General features: G+C 42.6%; 1 protein-coding gene across 1 annotated transcript; it reads left to right on the forward strand.

The window, feature by feature from the left end:
* The first annotated feature begins 4,342 nt into the window (after nt 1-4,342).
* P2RY10 (P2Y receptor family member 10) lies at nt 4,343-18,086 on the forward strand. The gene is made up of 2 exons (XM_079961736.1): nt 4,343-4,478; nt 15,720-18,086. Exons 1-2 carry the CDS (start codon nt 4,474-4,476, stop codon nt 16,759-16,761), a joined length of 1,047 nt encoding a protein of 348 aa, XP_079817862.1. The 5' UTR covers nt 4,343-4,473; the 3' UTR covers nt 16,762-18,086.
* Nucleotides 18,087-21,576: the final 3,490 nt, after the last annotated feature.

Consider the following 21,576-nt stretch of genomic DNA (forward strand, 5'->3'; position numbering starts at 1 on the left):
ACCTCAAGGATCAGTCTTCCTCTGATTAGCCCTTGCTGGAGACAGGGATGTGAGAATCAGCTTGGTATTTATTTATTTATTTATTTTAATTGTCATGAATTTTCCCCATAATATACACATTTTTTGTGTGAAATCTTGCCTGTTATGCACATTTTTGCAAATGAATTTCCCCAATACAGTGCAGTTTTGTAGGTTGCATTACTGATATATGCATTTTTATGCACACGTTAATCCTGGTATATTTATTTTGGATGCATTGCTTGACTGGAGAACTGCATTGCATATTCAGAGAAGTGTAAATTTCAAAGAATGGCTGTGTTTTGGTTCACATATTGTTTTGAAAAATGAGAAATAGGTAGGTTGGTCTTTAAGTGCAATCTGAATCAAACTGCTCCTCCATCTCTAGCTGGAGAACCTGAAAGGGAAAGAACTCATGCTCATGTTCTTATCGTTGGCTTCCCATTGGGGAATTTGGTGGGCCACTATGAGAACAAGTTGCTGGACTAGGTAGACCTTTGGCCCGATTCAGCAGGGCAAGCTGTTCTTATATTATTTTCATTTTGATAGACAATTCGTTAAGTCACAATCCAGAGGCATATATGGGGTAAATCAAAGTGTGAAAGAATTGTTAAAAGTTTGCAAAACGTATCTGCAATGACTGAGTTTCACAAGGAACACTTGCAGCACAATCTGATGCTGTGTCCAAGGGGACTTACTCACAGGTAAGGGTGCTTAGGACTGTAACCTTAGACAATGAGCAATAGTTGAGCCCCTACTCTAATAAATAAATGAAACAGCTGTAAAATTGATCAGGGCAAGGCAGTTCCCTGCAGGTTAAAAAATGACAATGCACCAGCCTTTTACATAGGATAACAACTACAAGCCAAAGTGTTGGTGCTTGTTGAAAACTATCCACTTTGCAAAAACAGAACTAATTATTTAAGGTGCCAACCTAAGGGAGGAACAGAAACCAAAAGTGGTAGAATTACATTATCCCAAACTCTGCAAGGCAGAAATGGGAGCAGAGAAATGCTACTGAGTTCTTCCATCCCATATTAATTTCCCCTCCCAATACTACTGCATTTTAAACACTATTTCCATTCCAAAAAGGAAGAGGGAGACCAGCTCCTCTGTGCTGTGTCTGCACTTCCCTTGCTGTAACGTAGGAGGAAGGGCCATAGCTAGGTTCTAGAGCATCTGCTTTGCATGCAGAAGGTCCCAGGTTCAATCCCTGGTAGGGCTGAGAAAAGATTTCTACCTGAAATCCTAAAGAGCTGCTGCCACTCAGTGTGGACAATACTGAACCAGATGGATGAATGGTGCTTCTAGGAAGCCACCTATGTTTCTAATAGATTCTGTCATTTGCATTTAGCGGGGAAAACTTGATGGGAACTGAGGAGGAAGAGCTCATGTATATGAAAGATTCCGTTCTGCATATCAACTGTCAAACCACCACCCAGTCAACTGTGCACATGTAGTCCCCATGAGACATTGCCAAAAAAGCCTGAAAATGAATGCCACAAAGGTTTAACAGATGACAAAGTGCAAAGCTAGATGACTCATCCTATGCTAGAGAACATTCATTCAGTTAAGAATACTTAAGAAGACGAAAAACTGGCATCATCTAAGGGAACTCTACCAGACCTAGGAAGCTGCCACCTACTGAATTAGACCATTGGTCTAATTGTCTCAATTGTCTACCCTAGAGTAGGGAAGCCTCAGGCCCAGGGGCCAAATGCAATCCTCCAAGTTTCTCAATCTGACCCTTAGGACTTTCCCCACATTGCACCTCTACCCAGCCACACCTCCTATCCCCAGGCTGTCCCTGTCACCAGCCTTACTTCACAATTCTTTGAGTATTTTGACAGGCTGGAATGTGCCTTTGAATTCCGATAAAGATTTTTTGCTTGCCTGAATGGCGGAAAAGAAAAGAGGAGTGTGTGTGTATTGAAACACATACCCTCCAGCACTTTGAAGCCAAAATCTGGGACACAATCTTCCTAGATGCCATCTTCCCATTTATTTATTTATTTATTTATTTATTTTTATTGAGAGCACAACAGTCATTTGGTTGCCATGATCTTGTACAATTTTATGCTGCAGTTCCCCATGACCCAAATGCAAAATTGCACTGTGAAATCACGCGAGACCAAGGCAACCAACATGGCCACCATTCTCTTGTGATAAAAAATGGGATGTCCCCCTCCCCGCCCCCACCCCCAGGTATGAAAACAAGCTAATATCCTCTTGAGACAAGGTGCTTGAAAGGGTGGCGGCAGTCTAGCTTCAGGCATCCTTGGCAGAGACTGAATACTTGGATCTGTTTCAGTCTCACTTCAGACCCACTCATGACACTGAAACTACCTTAGTTGTCCTGGTTGATTACATTTGATGAGAGAGAGATGGGGGGGGGGCAGTATGACCCTCCTGTTTTTCTTGACATTCTGGCAACTTTTGATACCATTGACCATTGCATGTTTCTGGAGCTACTGAAGGTGGTTGAGTTGGGGGCAGATTGTGGGTGGAGTCAGCACTCCCTCCATGTGCACCAGCAATAGAGGGAGCAACAAGACATGTTTGGATCTGGATGGGGAGGTGGCAGAACTTTCAAATATCTCCCTGGCTGTGCAGAGTGAGTCAGCTAATAGGTGACAGCTGGGAAAAGGGTGAGTGCCCAAGTGTGCACCTTTGTATATCAGGGTCCCTTTCTCTACCCTCCTGAAATATACTCGGAGTCGGGTGTGGATTTCATGCTCTTTATTCAGCTCATAGTAGTGAGGAAGGAAAGTTTCCCCAAACTGTCTGCATTTTAGATAATGGGCCCCACATGATTGGCTAATTCCGGGATTCTCCTGTAGGCCAATCGGGTTGTGGATTCACTTCCACCTGGAGCTGGATTGGGTGGCTCCTGCGGACCAATCAGACTGCTGCATTCTGAATGCTATTGTTCTAGGACCAATCAGACTGCTGCATTTTGGATCCTATTCAACTCAGTACATAACACTTCCCCTTCCATTCTTCCTCCCATGCAGGATTCTTCCTCAACACAGTCATACAAAGTTTTGTGGGCACTAAGCTTAGACCTCTTTGGACTATTTTGGATTCCACTTCCCTCTACCCACTAAGGTTTTACTTCCCATTATATATTTTTGGTATTTGTGCACATCTCTGTGATACGTCAAATCTACTCATGTCTTCCTCTTGCATGTTGCTATTTTGACTACAGAAGTGGCAGTTAAATAATTTAATCAGAATTAGGATATACATTGATTCCTACTGAAATTATTTGCCCACACTAATAGTAGCACATTAAACATGGCTGGAAACAAATGGCCTGGCAGCAGGCAAGCCAGTGCAGATCTCTGAGCATAGGTAACATGCTTACACTGATAGGATCTTATTCCTGCCAACAACCTTGCTGCAGCATTCTGCACTAACTACAGTTTCTGGAGCAAGCCCCACACAGAGTACATTACAGTAATCCAGCCTAGATATCATCAATATCATGGTGTGTGCATGCACAAATGAGACTGTTCAATAGAAGAGAATACAAGGCATGGAAATGAGGGGTGATCTGTGTGTAAGGGAAAAGTAGCTGAGAAAAGTAAGGAGGGGATGGAGGTTGAAAATGTGTGAAGGTGAAAATGTGGTTTCAACAGGGATTGCAAAAAGAGGGAGGGGGAGTAAGAGCCTTGTGAATGGTGTCGAAGATGAAAGCTGGTGCATGAAAGGGCCTGGGGAATAGGAGGGATGGGGGCTTCATAATTGTGTTGGTGGTGAAAAGGCAGCTTAATAGTTGTGATGCAATGGGGGGGGGAGGAAGAAGGTCAGGAGGTAACCATGGGTAGTTGCACACAAGGAGAGGGGAGGCAAGGACATGGTGGTGAAGGTGAAAACGGGTTCAGAGGGGGCTGCAGAACAGAAGAGAGAAGTGGCTTCGGAAATGGGGTTGGGAAAGGGGAAAGCAAGCTTAGTAGCTGCATAAGATGGGAAGGGAAACTCTGGGGGTTAATGGGGGGGAATGGCAGGGGGTGAGTGGAGCAAGCAAGGGTGCAATGGGTTGTTTGGAAAAAAATAAGCTGATGCATAAATATGAAGAACTGGATTTAAGATTGGGAAACTGAGAGAAACCAAGATTGATAAATTCATCCATCCCTAATCATTGGTCACGAAGAATAAATGTGGGTGGGTGGGTCTGTGGCTGTGAGAATCTGTCCCAGTCTTTGTTTGGATACAGAAAACCAGCATAGCAACACTATGATTCAGACTGATGTTCTTGCATGTAAATAAGACTTCTGTGGTAGAAGTAGCATAGCGTTTTACTTCCTGTTGCATTAACCTGGCTGTAGCAAGTTCTATCTACTGTCTTCCTTTCTCCATTTTAATCACACATGAAAGCAACAAGGTGCAACACTGCTGCCAGAACGCTGAGTTTCCCAGAGGGCTTACTTTTGCTAATACTGGGACGTTCCAATGAGGTAAGGCTTTGGAATCATGCTGTAGGAAAGTTCTCGCCACACCACCCTCTGTGAGTTTCAGGAGAACTGCTTTTGCCCAGCAAAAGATTGCTAAAAGGACATTTTTTGAAGCCAGACTCCAGAATATAAGATTCAAACCAATGATTTCAAATTACAGGGTGGGAAAATCTTTCGATTTTGGTTTCTATAAGTTTCTCATTTTTCTGATCTGAAGTTCAATTGTCCACACTGAAGTATGTGATTTTTTTTTAAAAAAAACAGTCCTCATGAAAATTCATTTTATTGCAAATTTCTAAAATTCACATTTTTCTTGCATGCAAGTTTACCCAATGTGCACATTTTGGTAGAGCAAGTTCCCCTGATGTAATGCATTTTTGGTATGTTATTTTCACTAATATATGCACTTCTGTGCACACTTTACCCTGGCATATAAATTTTATATTCGCAGCTTGTCTGGAGAATGGCATTACAAAATTTGAATTTTGAAGGGTGGATATCTTTAGGTTCTCATATTGTTTCAGAAAGTGCAAAATAAGTAGATTCATCTTTAAATGTAACAGAATAAAATTTCTCTCCTGTCTCTAGTTTTCACTAAACATCTCTCATCAGCAGGGTTAAAATTTCTTCAGAAGGTGATTAATGTTCGCAGAAGGTTTTTCAGCAGAGTCTAGATATGTACCTGTCAGGGATGCTGTAGCTGTGGGTTTCCTTTACCCTGGGGCAGGGGTAGATTATCTTATGTTTGAGGTGACCTCCAACTCTATTGTTCTATTGCCCTTTGGGCAACTAGTCTGTATGCCTGCAAAACAGTAGAAAGCATGAAATGACTAATATAAATTATTTTTCTGAAAACACTTAAAGCTGTTGATTAGGGATGGAAAGATCTCCCAATTTTGGTTCTATGCATATATAATGTTTCCAATCTGAAATTCAGTTCTCCACATTTTGCATTTTATTTTATTTTTTAAAAAATCTCATGAAACTTCACCATCATTTTAGTGCAAATGTCTTTTATTAAAAACATTTTCATAGGCGGTTTTGACTAACGTCCACATTTTTGCAAGCAATTTCCCCTAATGCAATGCATTTTTGTATGCTAGTCTTACTAATATTGACATGTTTATGCACATTTCCCCATAAAATATGCATTTTTTGTAAGCATTGCTTGCTTGGCGAATTGCATCACAAAATGTGAGTAATTGCATATTTCGATGGATAGCTGTGCTTCAGTTCACGTATTGTTTTGGAAAGCGCAAAGCTGATAGATTTGGCTTCAAATATGTACTGAACTGAATTTCTCCTTCATTCCTACTGCTAATTGATTAGTTGTTTAATCATCTGCCTTTTAAACCACCGAATAGCTGTATAAGCTTGAATTGAATGCAACTTTAACATAGGTGACAGACTGAGAAATGACCATGCTGGTGACAGTGTAAGGTTCTCTTAGGTCTTAACAAATCAAATATGTCACTCTGTGTTTGGAAAACCCTCCTACGACAATGTAACAGAGCAAAAGAGAATCCAGAGTTGTCCCTCCATCCAGTTTAAACTTCAGATCACGGATTGGGAACCTGTGGCCCTCCAGATGTTGTTGGGCTCCTTCAGACCCAGCCTGCAGGGCCAATGGTCAGAGAGGGTTAGGTGATGTGGAGGCATCACCCAAACTTGGCCCTCCAGATGTTTTGGGACTACAACTCCCATCATCCCTAGCTAACAGGACCAGTGGTCAGGGATGGTGGGAATTGTAGTCCCAAAACATCTGGAGGGCCAAGTTTGGGGATGCCTGACCTTGAGGGAGCACAGGCTACCCATTTCTGCTTTAGATAATGAATCTGCAAGATCTGCATTGTTTTGCCCCAGAAAACTTCTTTTTTTAACACTAGGAAATAATTGTTGATGCCTATCTGGTCCATTACCATGTGTGCTACGTGGCTGGCTGAACGTAGATCCCTTGGACTCCCAAACTGAGACTGGCCTATTTATTTATTTTTATCCCACCACCCTCAGTTGAAAATTTAAACAGTTATTCTTGTTTCTGGTGGTTACACTCATACACTTTTGCTGGCCTGCCTTAAAGAATATGGGGAAGGGTTGTGGCTCGATGGTAAAGCATCTGTCCTGCATGCAGAAGGCACTAGGTTCAATCCCTAGCAACTGCAAGTAGGGCTGGGAAAGGACAGAGTCTGAAACTCTAGGGAGCAATCTCTCTCTCTCTCTCTCTCTCTCTCTCTCTCTCTCTGTGTGTGTGTGTGTGTATGTGTGTTGATTTGAATCAGGAAAATAGGATGGAAGAGTCAATTTTCATCACCTAGAGTAGCTTCACATTCCTAATCCAAATTGCCTCTCTCCACTCTCCCACACGGCTCTTTTTAGTCCTAAAAAGAATGTTAGATCCAGCCATAGATCTCCCACATCCTTTTCATGGATTTCCCACAGCTGATTGAGTATGGCTGGCTTACAGCAGGGGGCTTCCCTTGCACTGGAGATATGCCAATTTACAATGCTAAGAATCTTTCAGAAACAGCTTAGAACAGCATCGTTCATGCTGTGATATTCATGGCTAGGTTGAAGGTTTTTGTGGGTGGGATATATTAGCAAATGATTCTGTTTTGTCTTCACTTTTATCAGCTATCTCACATTTTGCGGCTGGTATTGATCAAATAACGGTCAAATCTACCATCTAACTGCTGAGAGGGCTTTAAGGTTAGATTTTTAGGTTGGAAATGCACTCTTATGCATGTTTACTCAGATTTGGGTCCCACAATTTTTAGTGAGGCTTCTTCCCAGATATGTGCATAGGAATCCTATTGCCCACAGAAGAACATCCTGCTGACTTCAGTTGGACTTACTCCTAGGTAAGGGTGTACAGAATAGCTGGCTAAATGTTGTTTTTGGCATCCATCTATCTCAGGAGACAATGGAGTGTGCCTCTGGGGGTGAACTCAAACCACTACATTAGCAGCACGAAAGTGACCTATTTGGTGTGCAAGCCCTGGTAGTGTGTATGGAGGTTTTGGACTGACCAGACCAAAAAAAAAAGCCTCTCAGCCTTGATTTTGTGGTTCACAGAAAAGCAGAGCAATACATTTGGCACCAGCTTGGCTGCAGCAGTTGGTGGAAGAAGACAAGCAAGTCACCATCCCACTGCCTTGGGGACTCCACTCCAGATTTGTGTAGTGTTTACTCCTTAGCCTTTACTTCTCCTAAAGATATCCTGCCAGGCAGCAGAGATTTAGGACCAGAGTTTTCTTCTCCTGGATAGGCTACCTTCCTAGGCTGATGAGCCCCATTTCCCCCTCACTTCCTGCCACCACATGTTCAGAAACCGCCTTCTTGACCATTGGACCCACTATTGGTCTTGTCTGCTCAGTCTGCCAGAGTCTGTCTTCACATGCAGGGAAGTCCCCAATTTACCAAGAGTTTGAGATGCACCAGCTACCCTCACCTGATTTAGCCAGCCAGTAGAAGCCATTCCCAGGGTGTGGCTGCTGTTGCATGCTGACAGCTTCTAGGAGCCACAGGTGAGAGCAGAGTGCAGGGTGGGGACCAAAGGTGGACAAACTATCCTAGAAGGAACATGATGTGTTGCCCACCAGAGATGTTATACCTCCTCTAACACCCTATACACCCCATAGCTAAATGTACTTCTTGTGCAAAGAAGGAAAGCAAGCAGAAAGGTGTAACAGGGCCATGCTTTTGCCCTTGCCCCATGGTGCATGGCACCACATCTGTGCCCTTGCTATTTGCATTGTAGTGTATTTGATCAGGCTTCAAGGATTTGGGGAAGCTTTAATGCTAGAGACAGGAATTTTTTTCAACCCTAAGGCCACATTCCCTGTGAGGAACTTTCTGGGGGCAACATGCCAGTAGTGGGCCCCTGCAGGGGCAACAGTGAGTGGGGCCAGAAACGAAAGTGGGTGGGATAACAATTCACACATTCCGAAACAATATGTAAACTGAAACACAGGGGTCCTTCAAAATTCAGTCTTCTCCAAATATTGCAATGCAGTTCTCCAAACGCATAGCATGTCCAAAATACATGCATGGGGTGGGGGAGTGTGCATAAAAAATAGTGAAAAGGGCATACAGAAATGCATTGTATTAGGATAAATTGTTTGTTTGTTTGTTTGTTTATCAACCATTCTTTATCCTAAGAACCCAGTGTGGGTTGCAGCATTAAAATGCAGTATTAAAACAGTTTAAAACAACTTACAATTACAAAAACAAGGTTTGGTCCTGAAAATATACACCTTATGTCAAAAGTCAGGGTAAAGAGGTGCTTGTCTATCTGGCAAAAGTGCCTATAAAAATGTTTGCTTGTTTGCTTTTATTAGATTTTATTGATACCATTCACATACCATTCACATCAATACACCATACGGAAAAAGAAAATAAATTTCCAACACCACCAAAGCAAAAAGAAGAGAATTAATACATCAACTAATAACCTTCAAAACATAAAATAAAAGTGGTCTTTTTCTATCGACCAGACTTCCTTTCTATTCCTTATTACAGATTCTGTATTATTTGTTCACTGCCATTGCATTGTCAGAATTCAGGCTCGGTCAGAGGTATGTGCCTATCTCTCCAGGCACCGGCTGAATTCCTTTGACCTCCCTCCGGCGACTCCCGGCAGTAAAAACACACGAGGTCCGTTCCGGCGATTTTCCTCAGGCTGTGAGAAAAACACACCAACTGCTCTCCTCCTCCCTGCTCTCCAGCATATCCCCAGGGAGGGGAATCAGACACAGACAGAAATGTATCTACATGTTTTATTCCTGTCTTCAGCAGTCATACAGTGAAAGATGTCCGCTCTCTTCAACAAACAGAGAGAAACTCCAAACTCCACCCATGTACATCCTGTACAGGTCATATGACACACACTGAGCTAACATCCGGTGCTCAATACAGAATGGACTGCCCCTTTGTTTCCATAGCAACAGTCACACACATCCTGTTTGGCTTTCCAGCCACAAGCAGCAGACTTGGCTGCTATAGCCTTTGCTTGCTGCTGCATTGCTGCTAGTTTTGTTCAAATTTAATATCCTTTGATCCATTCATAGGTTAAACTACAGAGCCTAGGGCTTGCCAATCAGAAGGTAGGCAGTTCGAATCCCCGCAACAGGGTGAGCTTCTGTTGCTCGGTCCCTGCTCCTGTCAACCTAGCAGTTTGAAAGCACGCCAAAGTGCAAGTAGATAAATAGGTACCGCTCCGGCAGGAAGGTAAAAGGCATTTCCATGCGCTGCTCTGGTTCGCCAGAAGCGGCTTAGTCATGCTTTCCACATGACCCGGAAGCTGTATGCTGGCTCCCTTGGCCAATAAAGTGAGATGAGCACCGCAACCCCAGAGTAGTCCACTACTGGACTTAATGGTCAGGGGTCTCTTTACCTTTAATACTGCTACTGAAATTATTCGAACACTGTGAATGACCTTAGACTACAATTATTATTTTTCAAATATATTTTTAAAACTTCCCATTTTGAGATAAATACCTGTTTTGGTTTATTTTTTCTGACAGGCTATCTAATTCCGCGTATTCAGCCAATTTTTGAATTCATTCTAATATTGATGGGACTTTTCACTTTTCCAATTTGCCGCAATGAGAACTCTTGCTGTTACTGTAGCATATAAGAAGATCTCTTTAGCCTTTTTAGGAATATCCAAATCTGTGATTCCCAAAAGGAAAGCTTCTGGTTTCCTGTTGAGAGATATCTTTAACATTTTTCCAGTTCTATGTGGATGTCCTCCCAAAACACATTGATTTCTTTACACTGCCACCACATATGGAATAGAGTACCTGGCTTTTCTTTACACCTCCAGCAGTTATTTGGGACATTTTTGAACATCTTGGACAATTTCCAGAGGGTTACGTACCACCAATGCTTCATTTTAAGAAAATTCTCTCTCAGAGAGTAACAGGCTGTAAAATTCCAGTTTGTTTTCCACAGGTTTTCCCACTGCTTCCTTGTTATTGAGTACCCAAAATACTGTGACCACTTAATCATAGCCGCTGTAACCTCCTCCTCCTTGACTTCCCAGTCAAGGAGGAGTCGGTATACTTTAGAAAGTGTTTTAATTCTGGAGTTCACCAAATCCAATTCAAATCTAGAGGTCTCAGTGGAAAAACCCTTTTGTTTGTCAATTTTGAATGTCTCAAATAATTGGTGATATTGAAACCAGTCAAAAAGGCACTCTCTTATTTCCCCAAAGCTTTTTAATTTCAATTGGTTATTATCCTCCTTTAGGAGTACTTTATATGTTGGCCAGGGTCCCTGAGTATTTTTTCTCTTGACCGCCTTTGGCGCAATCCACCAGGGAACCATGGGTTCAAGCAGGTTTTTATACTTCTCCCAAACCGTCATTACGGATTTCCTAATAACATGGTTTGAAAAATTCCTACGAACTTTTGCTTTCCCTTACGCTAAGTATGCGTGCCATCCCCATCGATTATCATAACCCTCCAAATCTAAGAGGTCTGGGTCCTGCAGTTTGTTGATCAATTTTCACATTGAGAATAGTTTCTGGTTAAGTCCAGACCAAAAAATGTTTATATTAGGATGAAATTGCACCAGATAAAATGCTGGTGAATTTTCATGAGGAAGTTTTGGGTGTTTTTCTTTGCAAGCTGATGCAGAAATGTGGAGAATTGGACTTAACCAGAAACTGTTCTCAATGTGAAAATGACTGAGGGCACCTCCCCATGCTTTTATGGCATAGATTTATTGCCCAAGGCATCTCATATCCATCCCTTATTAGCCCCTCTCCCCTCCCTCGGCTGGCTCCACCACAGTCCAAATTTCAATTATAAAAGTTGGTGAATGTAGGGAGTTGCCTTTTTGGCTTATAAAACTTCTTAAAAGGTGTGGTTTTGGGAAGGAGGGCAGGAGAGAAGTTGCCAAATCTTGGGAAAGAGTGAGTAACGACCTAAATGAACGACTACATTATGTGCAGCTGCTTAAAGCAGCCTTCACTAGGTACGGAGGAGAGATTTGATTCAGCTCGCATTTCAAGGTGAACTATCTGAATTTACACTCTTCGAAACATTATCAGAACTAAAACACAGATATCCTTCAAAATTCACACTTCTCCTATGTTTGAAATGCAATTCTCCAACCAAACAATATTTATAAAAATGCGTTTTAGGTGACAGTGTGCATAAAATATATTCAAGAAGGTAACAAACAAAACTGCATTATATAACTTTCAAAAAGTTTACATTAGTCAAAACAGCATGCACAAATATGGATATTAGGAGAAATATGCACAAAAGGTTTTGATGATTTTTTTTTTTAAATTCCAAATGGCTGCATAAATGAGAAGAGTGGGATTTAATATTGGAAGCTGAGGCTGATGGGAGTCCACCATCAGAAGGGCCCCTTCCCTAAAAACTATACATGGGATCTCCAGGAAGAGTAATGAGCTTTGCCTTCTAAAATCTGAATTACATTATTTCTTCCAGCCAGGTGGAATTTGAACAATTAAACCAGATTAATAGCTATGGGTTATGTTAGAAATGCACTTTTGAGGATTATTTCATTAACTCTTGAGCCATTGCTGTCTCAGCTGGCCCCACATTCTAGCCAACAGTAGCACAAGCCCATCCATATTTACTCTGAATTAGAGAAGGAAGGATCTGCCAAACTAGGCAGAGGGCCTTCTAGGTGGTGGCTCCCACCCTGTGGAATGCCCTCAAATCAGATGTCAAGGAAATAAACAACTATCTGACTTTTAGAAGACATCTGAAGGCAGCCCTGTTTAGGGAAGTTTTTAATGTTTGATGTTTTATTGTGTTTTTAATATTCTATTGGGAGCTGCCCAGAGTGGCTGGGGAAACCCAGCCAGATGGGCGGGTTATTATTATTTCTGTTCTTTCAGTTTCTTGTTCTCTTAAATGCCATTCTCCATATTTCTGTATCAGTTTGTGAATTTTCATTTAAAATCTCATGAAAATTCAGCAGCAATTTAGTGTGAATTTTTCCTAATAAATTCATATTTGTCTGCAGCTTTGACTAATGAACATATTTTTGCAAGCAGTTCCCTTACACAATACATTTTTTATATTATTTTCACTAATATATGCATTTGGATGCATACTTTTTCTTGATATAAGCATTTAAAAAACAATAACTTTTGTTGGTTAGAGAACTGCATTGCAAAGTGTGTATAAGTGTAATTTTCAAAAGATCAGTTCTCATGTTCTTTCATAACGTGATAATTTGATAAATTCATATTTAATATGCAAACTGAATGGAAATTCTCTCCTGTGCCTCCACTGAAGTAAGGTCCCCAGATTTCAATGAAATTACTTCCAAGTAAGCATGCATAAGATCTACAGTTTTTATTTTCAATAAACTGGGGCCAATGGAAAGGAAGTGAATTTAAAAAAAAGAAATACCCACACACAACAACAAAACAACAACACCTCCACACAAACTGACTTACATTTTGCTAGGCCAACCTTTTCTGGCCCACTGGCATTTTTGCCACCTGGAGGAACTATTGTGGGTACCATGCAGACACCACAACAGTATGCACACTGCAACCACATGTGCACCACAATATCTCTCTCTCTCTCTCTCTCTCTCTCACACACACACACACACACACACACACACACAGACATACCTCACCAGAAATTAGGTTTCATAAATGTGTTTTAGCTACTACTAGAGAGTAAATTCAACTGAGCTAAAAAGTATTATTTCTAAGAACACTTAGACAGGACTGTGCCGTCATTGTTGGAATCCGGTTAAAGCCTAATTCTTGTGGAAAACCCAAAGCGGAAAGACAGGCAGGAGACCCTGTTCTTCAAGGCACATGGTCCAGATATGACTTATTTCTGCTGCTGTACAGAAAAAGCTACTAGTTACAAGTGCTGTGTTTACTGTTTTAAGACCTACGCCCACTTACTGGAGAAAGGAAGCCACAGACTGAGGAAGCTCTTAAAAAACAACCTGTACAAACAAAGTTGGTCCACAGTGCAGAGAGTCTGTTTGACAATTTACAGGAAGGCTGCCTAATAAATCCAACAACCATGGAACAGCTTATGGTTTTCTTAGCAGAGAGAGGCGCAGAGAAAAACAGGTGCTGTGGCCACTTGTTAATGTTCCTAAACCTATACATTTTCTCCACTCTGTGGGCACTCACTTTAAACATGCATACTTATCTGAAGGCATGTGATAAGGCAGGAGCAACCACCCTGTGCTCCTCCAGATATTGTTGGACTTCAACTCCCATCAGCTTAGACAAGCATGACGAATGGTCAGAGATGATGGAATTTGCGGTACCCAACAACACCTGTGCTAAAGTCATCATTGACATGCCCATCCTTCTGACATTTAACATGGAAGGAAGGGGTATGGATCATAGAAAAAGGAAGTGGGAAATCCTCCTCTGCCCCTCAACACATCCTACCATAGGGTGCTGCTCCAAGCACTCCTCTCCCTTCTCAACCTTAGTAATTGAATGAGGACTGGGGGGAAAGTACCTAAATTCTAGGTCCTAGTACAATGAACTGTGTGGAGGTAAGTTGTTAGTGGGCATGGGGATCAATGTACTTCTTCCATCTGCTCCTTTTCAGTTAAAACAACAGTAGGGAACCTGCAGCCTTAATTAGCCCCTCTAGGGCTCCTTGTTTGGCCTGCCTGGTCATTTTTGAAAAGCCACACCAAACTTCCCTATACCTGACATCATATATGGAATCAGATATGAAAGAAGTGAAGATGTGGTTGGGCTGCAGATGTTTTGCAATCAGCCAAACATCAGCACCTGCATAGTTCTATGCAATGCCCTACACACAGCACTTTGCAATTCCTAATAACAACCGGGTGGTTGGTGGTGGTTGCAAAAGCTCTGTGCAATGCTCTTTGCAAGCAGCAAGCAGTTGACCATTAAGGTTGTCATATGTGACTTGTTTTCGAGCCCTAATAAGCAGCTGTTTGCCTACGTGCAGGCAGCTGATGCTATTGTAACATCAGGTGATAGACAGGAGGGCAAACCTGCCCATCTGTTGAATTTGGCCTGTGCAAGCTAGTGAAGGTAAGGATCTGGCCCGCAGGCTGGATACATCTGTGCTAAAGGAAGCCCCTCCTACCTCACTTCATTTCATATGTGAACAGGCTGAATGCCCAGAGAGAAACAAGGGTCAGCAGGGTCAGCCCAAGACATTAGGCTGCCTGATGTACACAATTCCATGTACTGAAGCTGACCAGACTGGCAAGTGAATCTTCCTTCAGCACTGGCACTGAGACAGTACCCTCTACCACACCTAACATGAGGCTAACTTTGGGGGTGCAGTGCCTGCCACAAGGCACACACAGCTCCCCACCCCTACACCTGCCACCTGCCGCCCGAGGCAGCTTCTTCACTCTGCCTAAATGGTAGGGCCAATCCTGTGCCAGCTACTGACACAACTACTTTGCCAGCAACCTGCATATGCTATTGATCTTCTGGGCCAACCCTAATTACATTAGAAGCACTGATTTAATTCTCCAAGGATGGAGAAAACCCAGAGTCCTTTTGTAAACTGCATTAAGCTTTATTTTCTCCAGAGACATCTTCATGTAAAATTGAAGCTAGAAATCAGTTGTTGTCGTGTGTTTTTTACTAAATTTCTGAGTGACTTAGTGAAAACATATGAACACACAACTAGGTGAGGATTCAAAGGGAAAGTGATGAAAGAGGCTAAGAGGGAATGAGTTGAGCAACTGCAGGAGACAATAGCTGAGAATTGGTTATGTGCAAGAGTTATTTCCGTGGGTGGAAACAGACCAGGAATCAGTTGTTTTTGTTTACAGTGCAAATAAGATTTGCAGCAATACATAGAGGTGAGTAAAATTGCAGCAATATCTAGGGACACCCTTCCCATTTTACCAGTATAATCTCAGGTTACCCCCCGCCAAAAACAGAGTTTCATTGGTCCTTCTCTGTGTGAATATGCAGGGGAGGGGGCACATGTACTGCCAGTCATTTTGCTGCAGAATTCTGCACTAACTGCTGCTTCTGAATCAAATACAAGGGAATCCCCACATAAAGTTCATTGCAATAATTCAGTCTTGAATAAACCAATGTATGATCTACTGTACTGTGGTCAAACTTTCCCTGGTCAGTATGACTGAGTATTAGTCCAATGCTTTTTAAAGCATTGTAAATCAAAGCAAAGACAATACTGTGTCTTTTCGCAATAATGAAAACAGGAAACCTTACACTACTTGTTTTTGCTTCTGTTTTTTTAAAAACAGGGTAAATATTTCCAAAGAAGTGCCCCTTTCATCTCACTTTGCCTCTAATGGGAGTGCAGCTGTGCTGCTGCTGCAGAGCTTTAGTGCAACAGACAATTGCACAGAACCCAGAAAAGAGTTCCAGCATTCCCTTTATGCAGCGACATACACCATCGTTTTCATCCCAGGCCTCCTGACCAACAGCATGGCCCTGTGGATTTTATGCCGCTTCATCAGCAAGCAAAACAAAAACATCATCTTCATGGTTAATTTGGCCACTGCTGACCTCATTCAAGTCCTTTCCTTGCCTCTGCGGATATATTATTACATCAACTACAAGTGGCCATTTGGAACCTTCCTCTGCCAGCTCTGCTTCTATCTGAAGTACCTTAACATGTATGCCAGCATTTGCTTCCTTACGTGCATCAGCGTTCAAAGGTACCTCTTCCTTCTCCATCCATTCAGGGCCAAAGGGTGGAAACGGAGGTACGACGTGGCCATATGTGTTGCTGTGTGGATCTTTGTTGGAGCTGCTTGCTTGCCATTTCCATTGATGAGAAGTTCAAACAGCAATGATACTTGCTTTACCGACCTTGGCGTCAAGAAAATAGGCAGCCATGTCAGCTCAGTCCTGTTGATGCTGGTGGCTGAAATTGTTGGGTTTTTGACCCCTCTCGTCACCATTGTCTACTGCACTTGGAAGACAAAAGCCTCCCTCCAAGAATGCCATATCCCTCTGCAAAACACTACCGAGAAGCAGAAGGCACTCCGGATGGTTGCTACATGTGCAATTGTCTTCTTCGTGTGTTTCACGCCATATCACATTGTGTTTTTCTTCTATATGATGGTAAAAGAGGACGTTATCAGAGACTGCTCCGCACACTGGTTTATCCTGCACCTGCACCCTTTCTGCTTAAGCCTTGCAAGTCTTAACTGCTGCTTAGATCCAGTCCTATATTTCTTCACAACATCAGAATTCAAGGGTCAGGTGTCAAGACACAGCAGCTTGGCCATCAGGAGTCGTCTGATGAGCAGAGAAAGTGCTTCTTCTGTTAAGGAATAAAGTAAGTTGGACTTCTAATCATTCAAGGAGTCATAGTCAGAAGCTGTATACAGAGTCACATGACTCGTCCATCTCACTTTGTATCATCTTGTGCAGTCTGGATTCCACGCATAGAATGGAGAGGACCGCCCTGGGCTCAAAATTCTCAGGAGTGCACAATTTCAACACCCGGTGTTGCCTCAATACAGGTGAGCGCTTCTGTCTCTGGGGTCCATTGAAAATGAACTCTCCATGTGAACCAGAAAGTGACCTCTCTATACAACAGAATGACTCTTCTTTTTTTATCTCTGTGGCTGCAATCTCCTGGATGACGCAGATGCCCTTATGTTGAATGTGCATGCATACTCCGTTCATTTGCCTCCCCTTCCCACCCCCACCCCCTCCATGTGGCCATGAGAACTGGAAACTCACGCTACACCATTGACACCAAGGGGGAGAGTGAAAGAGAAGAAGATCCTACAAAACTTGACAGCGTCATTTCAACAGGAATGTCCCCAGTATGTGAAAAGTGTGGGTGGGGCTATGATGTTGGGGGCACTCTGCCTCACCTAACGTAATGTTAATTGTATAAGGGAAAACAGCCAAGTTGGGTCTTTGTCAACCAAAGAACACAAGAACTGTCTAAAGACAGAGCTGTCTTTATAGTGACACAGATCGCAGGTTCATTCAGCCCAGTGTCTCAAGCAGGAATCTTTATTCTAACTCATACCTGGAGATGCCAGTGACTGAACCTATGTTCAGCTATGACACTTTCCCTGATAAAGCAAGATAGAAAACTAGCTCAGTATCATCAACACTGACTGGCAGCAGCTCTCCAGGATTACAGGCAGAGTTCTTTCTCATTCCTACCTGGAGAGCTCAGGGATTTATTATGGGGTTTTCTATATGCAAAGCTGAGGCTCCACCACTAGGCTGCAGCCCATCGCCTGCTAACCCCTGTACAGCAGCTTCTGCAGTTCTGTGTGGGAGACTAGCTCAGCTGATAGAGCACGAGACTCTTAATTTCAGGGTTGTGGGTTCAAGCCCCACATTGGGCAAAATATTCCTACATTGCAGGGGGTTGGACTAGATGACCCTTGTGGTCCCTTCCAACTCTACAATTCTATGATCTTATGATACTATGACATTTGGAGAATAAATAAGGTAGTCACCTAGTTAAAAAAAAGTATGCCGGCCAAGGATACGCCCCTTTCCTCAGAAGCAAATCCTACTGATGTTCCCTGTGAAACATATGCATTTTATTTGTAGATTCGTTGATTATATCTGCATAATTGTGTACACAAACATGTACATACATGAATAAAATAACAGTTTTAAGGGAAAAAGGCAAGAGCACTGTGTTCTCTTCACCACTGTTCAACAAAAACGTAAGCCTTATTCTGCCATCCTCTCAACACCCCAAAGATTGCTATGATGGGGAGGAAGGACATGGATTGCTAGTTCTGCCTCATTCCCTGCTCATGTCACATCCCTATTATGTTTGTTTTTGTTTGTTTTTGTTTGTTTGTTTGTTGAATTTATATACTGCCCTATACCTGGAGGTCTCAGGGTTGTACACAGAAAAGATAAACATAAAAACTACAATAAAGTGGTACCTCAGGTTAAGAACTTAATTTGTTCTGGAGGTCCATTCTTAACCTGAAACTGTTCTTAACCTGAGGTACCACTTTAGCTAATGGGGCCTCCTGCTGCCACCGATGATTTCTGTTCTCATCCTGAAGCAAAGTTCTTAACCCGAGGTACTATTTCTGGGTTAGTGGAGTCTGTAACCTGAAGTGTCTGTAACCTGAAGTGTCTGTAACCTGAGGTACCACTGTATATATAATCAAAATAAAAACAACAACCCAGTAACACCCCTCCCCCCACAAAAAACCTCCACATTTTAAATGGACATAAGATGTCAATCAAATCAACCAAAGGCCTGTTTAAAAAGGAATGTTTTTGCCTGGCAGTCACATCAGAGCCCGCACTGTGGGTGCTGAGCACCCACAAAAAAATTGTAGGTGTCTGGGCCCTTAGGGCCCCCTATAGTTGGCCCCTGTGCCCACAACAGCCTATATATCCTTAACCACAGAAATAAAGTACCTTCACAGAAGCACTGGTTTTTATAACTAAGAGAAAGTTGCCACAAACACACTAAACCTTTACTTCCAGTTAGTGTTTATTATACTTTATATATCCCACTCTATCATGGGGGCTTTCAGCCTGGTTTCTTATGAGCTCCACACTTGCTTTGCCTCAGCTACAGTTCTCCTAGGCAAGTTGTAATCTTTGTAATACTGTAATGGCCTTTATGGCCCCTCAGGAGCCTTGATCCCCCTTTAATGGACAGATTTGCTGTTTTTATATGAGGTGGGGTGGTTAATTGTCAGCTGAGCGCCTTGTTATTTGTTATTTATTGCCTTTTTATTTTCCTGTGGTTTTTAATATTTGATTTGGGGAGGCGAAAGAGGACAGGGGTGTCCTGGACGTTTAACAGGAGTGACACAGAGGCTTCACTTGCTGAAACTCTACACAACTGGGAGGCGTGTGAGAAGAAGAAGAAGAAGAAGAAGAAGAGGAGGAGGAGGAGGAGGAGGAGGAGGAGGAGGAGGAGGAGGAGGAGGAGGAGGAGGAGGAGGAGTTTGGATTTGATATCCCGCTTTATAACTACCCGAAGGAGTCTCAAAGCGACTAACATTCTCCTTTCCCTTCCTCCCCCGCAACAAACACTCTGTGAGGTGAGTGAGGCTGAGAGACTTCAAAGAAGTGTGACTGGCCCAAGGTCACCCAGCAGCTGCATGTGGAGGAGCGGAGACGCGAACCCGGTTCCCCAGATTACGAGTCTATCGCACTTAACCACTACACCACACTGGCTCTCCAGTGAGCCCTGCCTTCCCTAATTTGATTGCGTTTTGATTTTGAATATCTTGGTAAGCTGCCTTGAGGACAGCAGCGTATACAATAAATACTTGTTTATAATAAATTGAGACCAAGTAACAACTCTGTGAAAGTCACACAGATCTCACACGACATCGTGGCCCTGAAAGACTCGAGTCCTGGTTTACCTCTGGGATATGTTGGAGGGTATGATATAGCAAAACATTTTGATTTCACCTCCCTCATCACTTTTTTATTCCATGAGGGCACCTGAAGAAGTCCAATCATAAGAAAAATGTGCTGGATCAGGCCAATGGTGCCTCTGGTCCTGCATCCTGTTCTCACACTGGCCAACCAGATGCCTATGGCAAACTTGCAAGCAGAACCTGAGTACAACAGTTCTCTCCCAGCTTGTGATTCTCAGCAACTGGTATTCAGAAGCATACTGCCTCTGACAGTGGAGGAAGAACGTAGTAGTTGTGATTAGTAGCTGCTGCTGGCCTCATGTGCCATGAATTTGTCTAAGCCCTCCAAGCTGGTAGCAATCACTGCCTCTTGTGGGAGCAAAATCTATAGCTTAGCTAAGCACTGTGTGAAGAAGTACTTCCTTTTGTCTGTCCTCAACCTTCCAAGATTCATCTTCATTGTTGTTGTTGTTGTTTAGTCATTTAGTCGTGTCCGACTCTTCGTGACCCCATGGACCAGAGCACGCCAGGCACTCCTGTCTTCCACTGCCTCCCACAGTTTGGTCAGAGTCATGCTGGTAGCTTCAAGAACACTGTCCAGCCATCTCGTCATCTTCATTGGATGTCCCTAATTTCCAGTGTTAAGAGAGAGATACTTTTCTCTATCCCCTTTCTCCACACGATGTAAAATTAATTATACCTCTATCATGCCTCCATCTATCTGTCTATCTATCTATCTATCTATCTATCTATCTATCTATCTATCTATCTATATCTATCATCTATCTATCATCTATCTATCTATCTATCTATCTATCTATCTATCTATCTGACTGCCAGTCTGGCTGTCTCTGTATCTTTTTGTCCATTGGTCCACCCACCTCCTCACCCACATACAAACAATATGTGAGGAAGTCCACATGCATTATGAATGCATAATGCGTTGCACAGGGCTTCCCCTTCCCCTTCTGTTACTTTTCTTTCTTTCCTCTCAAAAGGCGTGGGCATACTCCTTTTACAGTCAGGTGCATCCTGTCAGTTATTTTTAACGGTTGATGGTTGACAGGGTACAGTTGTTTTTCCGCATACAGACTCCTTTTTTTTTTTTTTTTTAAAAAGTCTAATTATCTACATTACATACACTAACCAGAACAATGGGGTTTTTTTTAACAGTGCCAGAGGTTTGTACAACTGTCAGTCTCCCAACAAGACTGTTAATATTCACCAGGGAGAAGGGATTGTGAAAACTCTTGATTTAAGGAATGCCTTACAAACCTTGGTTAGTACATATGCAAAAATTAGCAACACTTTGAAAGTGTTCTGAAAGATGCCACAACGCTGTGCCATGTCCTTAGGGATACGTGATATTTCAGAAGATGAAGACTCATAAAATGATAGAGGTCACATCCACACCACACACTTAAAGCGTATTTAGAGCACGTGGCTTCCACTAAAGAAGCCTGGTCTTTTAAAAATGTTGTTTTTGTTTTGTTTTGTTTTTTTAAAAATCACATCTCTCTTAAAAGAAAATCAGCAAGTGCACCAATCTCAGGTCATCCCATTTGCCACTTTTCAACTGAAACCCAAAGAATTATGCCATGAGGCAATTTTTCCCTTAATGGGACCTTTTAGGGATCAGGAACTGTGGGCAGCTGAGGAGCCAGCAGACTGCAGAGATTAATGGAAAGAGGAAAAACCACTCACAGCCACCTCATAATGCTCAGGCAAGCTCAACCACACAGCCACTGTGATTCTAAAGAAATAATAAAGT

This window comes from Podarcis cretensis (genome assembly GCF_951804945.1).
Source record: "Podarcis cretensis genome assembly, chromosome: Z".
NCBI classification, from domain to species: domain Eukaryota; kingdom Metazoa; phylum Chordata; class Lepidosauria; order Squamata; family Lacertidae; genus Podarcis; species Podarcis cretensis.